Source organism: Erpetoichthys calabaricus, chromosome 7, assembly GCF_900747795.2.
Source record: "Erpetoichthys calabaricus chromosome 7, fErpCal1.3, whole genome shotgun sequence".
NCBI lineage: Eukaryota > Metazoa > Chordata > Cladistia > Polypteriformes > Polypteridae > Erpetoichthys > Erpetoichthys calabaricus.
Window position 1 is genome coordinate 128,510,693 of NC_041400.2, and position 12,427 is coordinate 128,523,119.

At 35.5% G+C, this 12,427-nt stretch overlaps 1 protein-coding gene across 1 annotated transcript in view; it reads right to left on the minus strand.

The window, feature by feature from the left end:
- The window catches only part of dock8 (dedicator of cytokinesis 8), a 156,058-nt gene that overhangs the window by 85,183 nt on the left and 58,448 nt on the right, over window positions 1-12,427 (minus strand). The window contains 2 exon segments of the mRNA XM_051929472.1: window positions 835-903; window positions 3,661-3,778. Of these exon segments, the coding sequence (XP_051785432.1) occupies window positions 835-903; window positions 3,661-3,778 (187 nt within the window).

A 12,427-nucleotide genomic window follows, 5' to 3' on the forward strand; every position in this document is an offset into this window, starting at 1 on the left:
GAATCGGTACTATAATAGAGCGTAATGCAGCCAATGAGAATGGACTCAATAATCCATCTGTAGAAGATGGTAAGTATGTAAGGAGATATCCAGGCATTCCAGAGACATTGAAAGAAGCAAGCCTCCTTGACAACAGCCAAGATGTGTTGTGCTCAATTCAGGTAGTCACTGGTAGAGACTCAGATACCTCAGAACTCCCTTAAGTCTTTGAACAGCTCTTTGGTTTTATTGGCATTAAAGGAGAGACTGTTGTTCAGGCACGACTCTGTATAAGAAAGCAAATCTCTAAACCATCTCAGCATTGCTGGTGGTCAAGCCTGTAATAGTTATGATAGTTAAGTATGGAGTCTGAGCTATCTTTGGTCATGCTGTTGTACGGTAAACAATTAGTACAGCACCGGGTCAGCACACTACCTTGTGAGGCCCCTACTGTATATCAGTGTAGAGAAGCTATGGTGGGCCAGTTTAAGAAGCCTAAATTCAGATGACAATACATCTCTCCGAACCCTCTATTGGATTAGGTAGGTTTGAGACTATTAAGTAGTTTATTACAATAAAGACTTCTATTACCTATGTGTTAACCATCTAAAACAAAACTAAAACCTTTGATAAAATTATTGGTGCTCACTCATTGGTGTTTATAATACCAATTTATGGTAAACTCAAGTAATTGCTATAGTTTTTGCTCAGAATCTATGTAAACTTGTAACCTTTTTGTTTATAACACCAGAAGGAAAAAAAAAACATTTTCAGTAGTTAAATTTATTTAAAAGAGAACAAAAAATATATTAAGCCTATAAATACAGTACAATACCTCATTCAAATACTTACTTATTGTGATATGTAACCAGGGGTACACACTTCTTGAACAAACTCTGGACCCACTCGACTTGCCAAAAATAACTGAAATATGTTAACAAAAATAACCATTAATAAAACAATGACACAATGTATTTCAAATCTGTGTATATATTTAGGATCAGGAATGCTTGATCTTTTAAAGCAAAAAAAGTACTGTCATTTTGTATTTATGAATGGTAGTATTTCTTTATAGAATCTGCAATGCTTCAAAAACGGCTCGTCTAGTTAAAGAATAAATAAGAATCCCTTCTAGCATTTTAAAATCTGAATTGTGCTAAACAAACATTCATATTTTCCAGTCAAATGTCACCTTTTTACTTGCCTTATATATCTGGATATGTGAAAGGGAATGCTGCTAAGAGAGGTTCTAATACCCTGTCACTTTGTCCACAAAATTAAGCTGATTAAATAAATGGATGCATTTCTCATCCATCCTTCCATCTTGCAAACCAGCTTCATATTATATTATATTATATTATATTATATTATATTATATTATATTATATTATATTATATTATATTATATTATATTATAGTAAGCTAAAAGTCACCCCAAGTATACAATATTTTTTTCTTCAGGAACTTTTCAAATATCATAAAGTTGTGTCTATTGTATTAACTAAGCTGGCCAGTATGAGTGACTCCGCAGGGTTTGCTCATTACTAAAAAATAAGAGGACTCAAAAAATAGATATAATTTATATATTCATCTCCCAAAGTTGCAAGAGCATGCAGGAGAGGAACTAAAAAGTGTAAGAGGAGAGGAGTATCAAATTTGAGTAAATGAATTAAAGTGGAATTCCACCAAAAAACTAACTTACTTGGACCCACACTAAAAAATACTTAATGAAAGTGATACATACTTACAGTGCATCTGGAAAGTATTCACAGCGCATCACTTTTTTCCATCTTTTGTTATGTTACAGCCTTATTCCAAAATGGATTAAATTCATTTTTTCCTCAGAATTCTACACACAACACCCATAATGACAATGTGAAAAAAGTTTACTTGAGGTTTTTGCAAATTTATTAAAAATAAAAAAACTGAGAAATCACATGTACATAAGTATTCACAGCCTTTGCTCAATACTTTGTCGATGCACCTTTGGCAGCAGTTACAGCCTCAAGTCTTTTTGAATATGATGCCACAAGCTAGGCAACACCTATCCTTGGCCAGTTTCGCCCATTCCTCTTTACAGCACCTCTCAAGCTCCATCAGATTGGATGGGAAGCGCTGGTGCACAGCCATTTTAAGATCACTCCAGAGATGTTCAATCGGATTCAAGTCTGGGCTCTGGCTGGGCCACTCAAGGACATTCACAGAGTTGTCCTGAAGTCACTCCTTTGATATCTTGGCTGTGTGCTTAGGGTCGTTGTCCTGCTGAAGGATGAATCGTCGCTCCAGTCTGAGGTCAAGAGCGGCTCTGGAGCAGGTTTTCATCCAGGATGTCTCTGTACATTGCTGCAGTCATCTTTCCCTTTATCCTGACTAGTCTCCCAGTTCCTGCCGCTGAAAAACATCCCCACCAGCATGATGCTGCCACCACCATGCGTCACTGTAGGGATGGTGCCAGGTTTCCCTCCAAACGTGATGCCTGGCATTCACACCAAAGAGTTAATCTTTGTCTCCTCAGACCAGAGAATTTTCTTTCTCATGGTCTGAGAGTCCTTCAGGTGCCTTTTGGCAAACTCCAGGCAGGCTGCCATGTGCCTTTTACTAAGGAGCGGCTTCCGTCTGGCCACTCTACCTACAGGCCTGATTGGTGGATTGCTGCAGAGATGGTTGTCCTTCTGGAAGGTTCTCCTCTCTCCACAGAGGACCTCTGGAGCTCTGACAGAGTGACCATCGGGTTCTTGGGACACCTCCCTGACTAAGGCCCTTCTCCCCCGATCGCTCAGTTTAGATGGCCGGCCAGCTCTAGGAAGAGTCCTGGTGGTTTCGAACTTCTTCCACTTACGGATGATGGAGGCCACTGTGCTCATTGGGACTTTCAAAGCAGCAGAAATTTTTCTGTAACCTTCCCCAGATTTGTTTCGAGACAATCCTGTCTCAGAGGTCTACAGACAATTCTTTTGACTTCATGCTTGGTTTGTGCTCTGACATGAACTGTCAACTGTGGGACCTTATATAGACAGGTGTGTGCCTTTTCAAATCATGTCCAAACCACTGAATTTACCACAGGTGGACTCCAATTAAGCTGCAGAAACATCTCAAGGATGATCAGGGAAACAGGATGCAACCTGAGCTCAATTTTGAGCTTCATAGCAAAGGCTGTGAATACTTATGTACATGTGCTTTCTCAATTTTTTTATTTTTTAATAAATTTGCAAAATCTCAAGTAAACTTTTTTCACGTTGTCATTATGGGTGTTGTGTGTAGAATTCTGAGGGAAAAATGAATTTAATCCATTTTGGAATAAGGCTGTAACATAACAAAATGTGGAAAAAATGATGCGCTGTGAATACTTTCCGGATGCACTGTATGTAAGGTAAGGAAAAAAAATAGAAATTTCTGCTGAAGTGTTTCACCTAGACTGAAACTAAGAGTCTCGACTGATTTCACTACTAGCACAACAATAATTTCAATTTAGACTCCTTTTTAATGAAATGTAATGAAATGCTGAGAGAGCTTTGTTTAAAAAAAGCCTCTGTGACATCATTATTTGGTGTGTCATTTCTGTTGTTTGAGCTATTCCTGGAGGTTAAGGCTATCAGTCAAGGTACTGCCATATTTATTGCATTTATTGTAAAGGAGCTCATCTGTTCATATTTTAGTAAGCCATAAAAATGTAGTTTATACTGGAAGTGCGTTGCTCTCATCCTCTCCATTCATGAATTGTATTTTGATGGTGATATTTCTCAAGGACGCCAGACGATTTGGGAAAGTTATCCTCTGTGGGTATACATAGAGCAGGTTTCTGGCAAAAAAGCAAAAAAAAACAAATGGTAGAATCAACAAATTGTTTCCTTATAGTATTGTTCAGAAATGTAAAAAAAAATGCATTATAACTTTGCAGTCTACATTTGGCAAAGGAAAACAAAATTGTTTAGGTTGACAAAAAGAGAACAGCCTTTAGACACCTAACCTTTGCTCTAGTTCACATGCACTTTAAAACCCAGACACAACACTCTAATTTTGGACTAAAGTACGTAACAGTCTTGATGCTGTGTCTCAATATCAGTCAATTATGAAAATTAAAAATATAAACCATTGATTCTAACATTCTGAAACTCTGGAGTATTTTAGAAAGGAATATAATATATATCTAACTCCAAGCTGCACACAGAGGAGCATTAAACATTTATACAGCTGATAAGATGAGACGATTTTCAGTTTTTTTCCAGTAATTAATCTTACTTCTCTTTATGTTTTGCTGAATCGATGGTAATTTAATTGATTTAAAATGATGCAAAACTAAACATATGAAAAAACCAAGTTACCGGATTATCTGTAAAATAGTAAGGTAACATAATCCGTTACTCATTTCACAAAATGTGCATGCTACAACTTCTGTTCTCCTTCTACTTTCTCTTAATTTACTAATAGCAAAGCTTCATTCTTTCTCCTAAACTGTTCAACACACAAATGTATTATATCTTTGAATGTACTGTATGGGTTTTTCAAATGCATAAGTTACTTGGCTATTTAAAAATCACAGACTGAAAATTGGAAAACACTGATAATGAAAAAATATAGGTTGTGTCTCTACAATATATTAAAGAAATATGTATTAATTTTGCTTACTGTAATAAATAAATCATAGTGCTGTTGTTGTTATTGTTATTATTTTTATTATTTAACCATTTAGAAAAAAAACATTTCAAACATCAAATGAATATATTTAATCCACAGGAAATAAAATTCAACAATGAGTATTTTAAATCATTGAAAATCTGAAACTGGGCTAGGTTATTTAAAAACTGTAAAAGAAAAAAAATCCAAAATTAAAACGTACTTATAGGAGCTAATTAAAAATTTAAAAACATTATAAGCAGAAGTGATAATAGCAATTTATTACTTTTAATAAACAGTATGTTTACAGTTATTTTCACCATCATTCCAGAAGAATTGTAAATAGCAACAATACTTTTTTGTGCGTCAACAAGTTCAGAGAAGGGCTGGAATGTTAGGGTTACTCCCTCCTGAATTTAGGATATCCTTCTCACTGTTACAGTTTAAATGAGAATCAGTAAAGGTGAGTAGACACAGGTAATGATGAAGAAGCATCTCTTTTGTTTAGTTTTCTTAGTTCTACTCTGCATCTACATTTCTGTGTCCATTGCAAAGGCAGAGAAGATCAGTTTGTGAGAGAAGATCAGTTTGTGTCACCAGAACAAGCAGAACTGCTTTTACAGGGTTTGCTACAACTAGCTACTACACTGAAGGACCATGCTGAGAAAACAAATGTGCAAGTCAAAAAGGCTTTTGAAAGCCTTCAAGTCTATAATCAAACATTAAGAGAGCAACAGACAAAAGGGAATCTCATCAAGACTCAGAAGGAAAATTTAAGAAATGACATTCAGGCAATTGAAGTCCGTCATGAAATGCTTCATGCACTAACCAAGGAACTGAAATGTATGCTAGATAATCTTGTTTATTACAAAGAACTATTTTCTAGAAGAATATGCATTTTAGAGAAGAAGTTACATACAATACTGGAGCAAAAATCATTTACAGAAAATTTCTCTCTTCTTAAAGTAAGTACTTTTATTGGTAAAAATATTTCCAAGAGATATAATTTTTATATTTCATATTATACACACACACACACATATATATATATATATATATATATATATATATATATATATATCTATATATATATATATGCTTATATGTTCACTTTTTTAAAAATAAATTTTTGCCTGCTAACATTGTTAAGACTCATCCGTTCTAGCTCAGTGCTTTTAATCTTTAAAGCCTTGCTTCTTTATTCAGTCCTTTAGTAGACAATCAGTCAAAGCGTGTTTCAAGTCTTCTAGCAACAGTGCTTGAACAAGAACAACAGATTATTCAACAGGATCTTAAGATTGAAGTATTGTTACAGAAGGTGAGATCAATTTTTTTGTTTTACTTATTGTTTAGTCTAAGTTTAAAGATAAATTAACATTTTACAGAGCCAATCCCAATGTAGTGTTCTAAACTACATTGACATTAAAGTTTCATTAAGACTCTTAAATTTAGAATATTTAGAATATTAAACCTAGTAATAAAGTAAAGCCATTCCTGGTTAAATAATAACAATGATATCAACACACTAATAAAGTGTACTAAAACAATCAAAAACTCACAAGAGTTTGGCTGAAATTAGGTAGACTTAATAAATAAGAATGTACTTCATCTTTACAGCTTTTAATATAGAGTATTACATCCAGTACCATTTTCTGTTATTGTAGTCTCTTATGTTTTTTTGATCACTATATGCTACAGACATCCGATTCTTCTGGACACTTTCATTAATTAAGTGAAGTACAGTATTCTGTTAAGCACTATAACTCAAAAGGTCAACAGAAATGCATTAGTTAGACTAGATCATATGGAATGTTATTTTTTTCAAATAAAATTAAAAAAAAGAAAAAGAAATTATTAAAAGTCTATGATCATAGTAATTAATGCAACATTTTTTTCTAATTTTAGGTTCACTGCAAAGTTCAAGCAGAATTAAACAGGAAAAAATCAAACTTGAATTCTTTTTCTAATGAGTAACTATCATTTCAATAAAACTTAATGCATTATGTATTTATATTCAAACATATCATCTATGCTTACCTTATGAATAAAAAGCTATCGACAAAAATGTATAGATTCAGAGTTACTTTCACCATCACTGAATTATGAATTCATTTATTTTCTTTGTTTTTACATATACAGGTCATACAGAACTAAAGTGGAGGCCTGCTTCCAAACTTTGTATTGCTATTCTAAATAATCAAACTTTCACATATAGATCCTTATTACAGCAGCATTTCCGTTAAAACACTGGGTAGTCTTTGTTGTGTTTTTAGCTCAATAAAGCAGGAAAAATATGCATCCTAGGACAAAGTAACTTCTTAACTGCTAATATAGGAAATTATTTAAAAAATAACAAATAATACAAATAATACTAAGCAGAAGATTCTTTTAATACATTTTTGTATAAATATATCATTTTCTAAAGCTGTTCAAGGGTTTAGAGTATACTTTGTTTTGGTCATGTCCACACAATAAAACATGAAATCTGTCTTCTCAGTTGAATCCACTGAGGCCAGAACATGTTGCTATTTGACAAAATTAACAAACCATCATTTTAAAAAAATCCTTTGATAATGACTTCTTTTTATTTCTCACAATTAAGGCTTCACAACGACACATGCATCATATTTATGAAGACACTCCCTATACTCCTAGTATTTTTAATCATGCATTAATTCCAAAACATAACCAGAAATTGATAATTCCCAATAAAGCTATACTTATAAGTCATATAAAGTTTCATCATCCACATAAAACAATATTCAGATTAACTGGTGACTTACACACAAAGAAGAAAAAATAAGAAGGTACTTTTTTATTTAATTTATTCAAATCAAATAACATTAGTACTAAGGTACTTTTTAAACTTGTTTTTCTCTTGTTCATTATCCTAACAATCATAATACATGTGTTTTCACATTTGAAGAGCAGGGCATTTCCTTGTTTGCTCGTGGTCACACTTAATGATTAGAATGAGATCTGAACATGGGCGCTTGTGGGTTTCAAGGCCATTTTTATTCTGATTAGACTTCAGAATATTTAAATGAATCATTGTCCAGGGAAATATTGTTTAAGCACAGTAACTCAAGCTCAAATCCAGTATCTATCCATTATTATTTTATTTTTTGCCAGTGCAGAATGAAATGGCTTCCAAGTGGAAGCTTGTACCAGAAGTAAGCAGATGCCATCTCATTACAGAGCACTTTCTCTACTCACACACACACACATGCACTCACACAAACTGTGTTTTGCTAATCCACTTCTTCAGACTATGTGAGGAAAAAAGGAATCCCCAGTGCAAAGCAAGAAGATGTCACCTCCTTGCACAATCACCCCTGCAAGCAATGAGTTCCCCAGCATTTTTATTTTGGAGGTGGGAATAGTTGGGCCTGTCTACCTTGTCCTTGTGCTCCATTTCCTCACCTTCCAATTGCCCTTAACTTGCTTTTCTGTTGCGGTCATCTGTCCTCCAAGCTAGAAACTGGCTGTACAATTTCTCTAAACTGTGAGCTCAGTTAAGAGGGAGCTAATTTCTGTGTATGAACAAATCATTCTGGGTTCCAGTTATGTTCTTTAGGTGGTCCACTGCAGAACCCTTTGTAATTTTTGCGTGTTTGTGTGACAGCAGAAAATATACAAAAGCTAGAGTATGCTCTACCTTGTAAATGCTAAAAAAGCATGTATAGCTTAATAATAAAATATATATAGAATATATATCCTGTGGTGGGCTAGCGCCCTGCCCGGGGATTTGTTCCTGCCTTGCGCCCTGTGTTAGTTGGATTGGCTCCAGCAGACCCCTGTGACCCTGTGTTAGGATATAGCAGGTTGGATAATGGATGGATGGATGGATGGAATGTAGAATATCAGTGAAAGGTTAAAAATAAATTGTAGATTATCAAAGAATTGTTGGTTTATTTTCCTTTCATTTTCTACAGGAAATGTTTTATGTGATTCAATAACTTAATTATACATTAGTCTGAAGACATTAAGAAAAAGACTTCCATAAACAATGCATTCCTTTAACAATTTTAATAAAGAGAAATGTCAATCAACTCATGTTCTAACAAGGGGGAAAATGTTAAATATTCCTGAATCACCGTAAGTATTTATACTATGTGGCAAAATCAAGCACAAGAAAGGAACAAAATTAAGGTTGCCAAATCTCAAGTATAAGAGTTTGTATCAGTTTAAAAAATCATTTCCCTAGAATGTTGGAGGAACCGGAGCATCTGGAGAAGACAACAGCAGACATACATGATACATGCAAATATCCATAGTTTAGACAGAAGTTAAACCCAGGACTCTGGCACCATAAGATGGCAGCATTATTATTGTGCCTCCAAGAGGCCTAAAATATAAAAACTTACATGGCTTGAAGAAAAATTTCTTTAGCAGGGAACATACAATTGATGAGACAAAAGTATGTAAGCATGTTTCAGATTCTTACAGTATCTCATTTTTGCTATTTGCCTTATCTTTTGCTGCTATTAATTCATTCAAACTGGATCAATTCCAACCTTAGTTTTCACATTCCTGAATCAAAAACAGTTTGAGATATACTAATAAACAGTTCCCTTAAACAATATTAAAGTTTTGGCGCCATCATATCTCACAACTGAAGATATTAACAAACAATTATGACTATATTATATCTACAGATTTCTAAAAAAAAACCAGTGTATTTTGTATTCTGCAACAGAACGCACCATGAAAATGTTTGTTTAAGATCCAAAATATGAATACACTTTCAATGGGCAGTTAACAATGTTTTTAGGAGTCCTGTACTTATAATACTCAGGCCAAAATAACATTAGTTTATACATAGAATTTAGTGGGGAATGGTTTCAATGATGGCCAAAGTTTACTTTAAAAGACAAAACATAAACACCAACAGTGAAAATAAAAGGCTGAATCATTCATAAGTTGAACTGATAGACCTGAAGTTGGACTAATGACTGCCTGATGGAAGAGGACACACATGAAAAATGACAACAGAGGTGAAGCACAAAAAAAGCTAGGAAAGACTGTACTGCATTGGGTCAGAAGACTATAAAACATACAATTGCATTTGCCTATGTGCACATTCTGATTTCACTAGGGGGCTCCGCCCCCTGCTCGCTTCGCTCGCCAACCCCTGGTGTTGGGAATGATAAAGAGCGTGATGTATGAATGAGATATAGAATAGTGTGACGGTGTAGATGATGCAAATAGAAAGCAAACAATAAAGTGTGTGGCACAGTGTAAAGGTTTATTGGAAAATTTCTTTGTACACGCCGTTTAACTGTAAAAGGTAATTCCAGCTCAGAACTTGTAAGGTCAATGAAGATGGTTATTGTTGTGATCAGAGTCAAGTTTGTCAGAGCTTAGAAAGAGTTGTGTCTCTCCAGGAAGTAATGGAAGGACTTGGGTATTTATGTTTTCCACATTAATATTTTTTGGACATAATATAGTGCGTTGTGTTAAAAGGGGCATTTGGTCTAATGAGATTGCTGTTCCAAATCTCTCTGTAACTAAGTCGTCGCAGATAAAGGCTTGAGGAATTGTAATAATATGTGGCTGAAGTCCATCTGTATTGGTGAGTGTACCATCTCTCAGTTGTAATAAGCAATTGTTATGATCTGGTTCTGGACATCGTATCTTTTTTACTAACTGTATCTTTTGAAAGCAATGCCAATTGTCTGCATATTTTAAGGTGCACTGAACAATAGCTGAGTGCATGGCATCTGGAAGAATAGCTAATCACTGTTTAAAATCTCCTCCTAATAAAAAGTACCTTTCCTCCAAATCGAATATTATTATTCATAAACGTTTGTAGAAGTTTATGAATGGTGTTGAGTAAGTGACTTCATGCAATTGAACATTCATCAATCCCATTGGGATTAATAAAGTATCTATCTATCTATCTATCTATCTATCTATCTATCTATCTATCTATCTATCTATCTATCTATCTATCTATCTATCTATCTATCTATCTATCTATCTATCTAAACCACATTTTTTGAAGACGGATGTCACGTGCAGTGCCACCGTTAATGTTCATAGTGGATACCGATTTGTAGGATCTAATGCAGTTGATAAAGATTTCACTTTCAGGTACATCGTCAGTTAGAATCTTCTGTAGATATTCAGTATATGAATGTAAAGAAGGCAGTGTAATTTGACCCTTTTGACAACAACGTGTAAATGTATTACTTGTATTGCCAGTTGTTTTTTCAGGGAAGTGAACTGAATGACAATGATTGCAAATGACATTCATTAATCCGAATGAATTTTCCCGGTGTATGTTTTGCTTGTGCCGTTTGAGAGGCGCGTTGTTGCATGTGTAGTATTTGGGACGTGTTGTTTTGGAGCTGTAATCGATTTGCCTGTGCTGTGTGAGACGCCCGTTGTAGCCTTCCTTGCCGTTAACGTATGTCTGAGACGGGAGGTGTTTCGTTTTGAATCCGTGCCTGTTGCGATGCAGCACTTTGATTGATAGTTTGCGTCATGTGGATCCAGGATGTAGATTTGTGCATATTTGTGTTGTTGATTTGTTTCAGGGTGCACTGTTCCAATGCGATGCAGTATTTGTGCACACATGGGAAAGCAGTATGGGCCATTGCCTTTTGGTGCCTGATATTTACTAAAAGCAAATGAACTATTGTAGGATCTAACGCAGTTCATAAAGTTTTTACTTTTAGGTACATCGTTAGTTAGAAGCTTTAGTTGAGCTTTGCGTTTTTGGAGTCGAGACATTTTTCTTTTAGAAATATGGATAAGTAATAAGGAGTATTGCACTCACTGTTAATATGGAGCCTTTTCTGCAGTTGAACGGTTAATAGTGCTTTATTGTAAGGAGATCCACCAATGCTGACACCTATGCTGTCTAGTGTGAAGGTGCTGACGTTCACTTTAGAATATGTGGCTTTGGGTGTGACTTCTTATGGATGTGTGTGGGGGGGGCTTGAGGATTGTTGTTGCGCGAGCGTCTTCTTTCTTTTTGTGTTCCTGTGTCTTGTTGAATCCCCCTCTTTGTGTGTGTCCCGTACCTCGCTTGTAGGGTCTGTGGGGTGGTTTTGTGTTCTTTTTTTTGTGTTCCATGGCTTGTTGAATCCCCCTCTTGGTGTGTGTCCCGTCCGGTGCCTGTAGGGGGGGGGGTGCCTTGCTGTTGTGCGCGAGCCTCTTTTTTTTTTTTTTTTTTCGGGTCTAGTTTCGTGTGCAATGTGTTTCGTGCTTCCTCATCCGCCTTTGTCGCCCTCTTTTGTCCGCCTTTCTCCGACTCTCGCGGACTCTTTTTGCGCCTGCGCCTCTCGCGGCCCCTCATCCGCCTCTCCTCGCCCTCTTTTGTCCGCCTTTCTCGGCTCCTCAGCCGACTCTCGCGGACTCTTTTTGCGCCTGGCGCAGTACGTCTTTTTGCAGCTACGGCCCATGGCCGGATGTGCCTGCGTCCATCATCCGGTTTAGCATTCTCGGTTAGTAATATGGATTTTGTATTCATTCCTTCATTGTGAACATCTGTTTGTGTCACTAGTGGGTGGGAGGGTTAGTTTCAAAAGTGTGACAACATTAAAAAACATTTTCTTATACACATACTGTATTTGTGAAATAAATCAAATATATTTGGGCAAGTTAAAGTAGTTTACATGTATTATGTATTACTTTTCCCTAAAAGAACTGAAGTTCAAGAAGAACTGTCAAGTTATCTTTGAGTGTGCAGTTATGAATCATTAAAAAAAGTATTCATTGGAAATCTATCTATAATAATAAAAGGCAAAGCCCTCACTGACTGATTCACTCACTCACTGACTGACTGACTCACTCATCACTAATTCTCCAACTTCCTGTGTAGGTG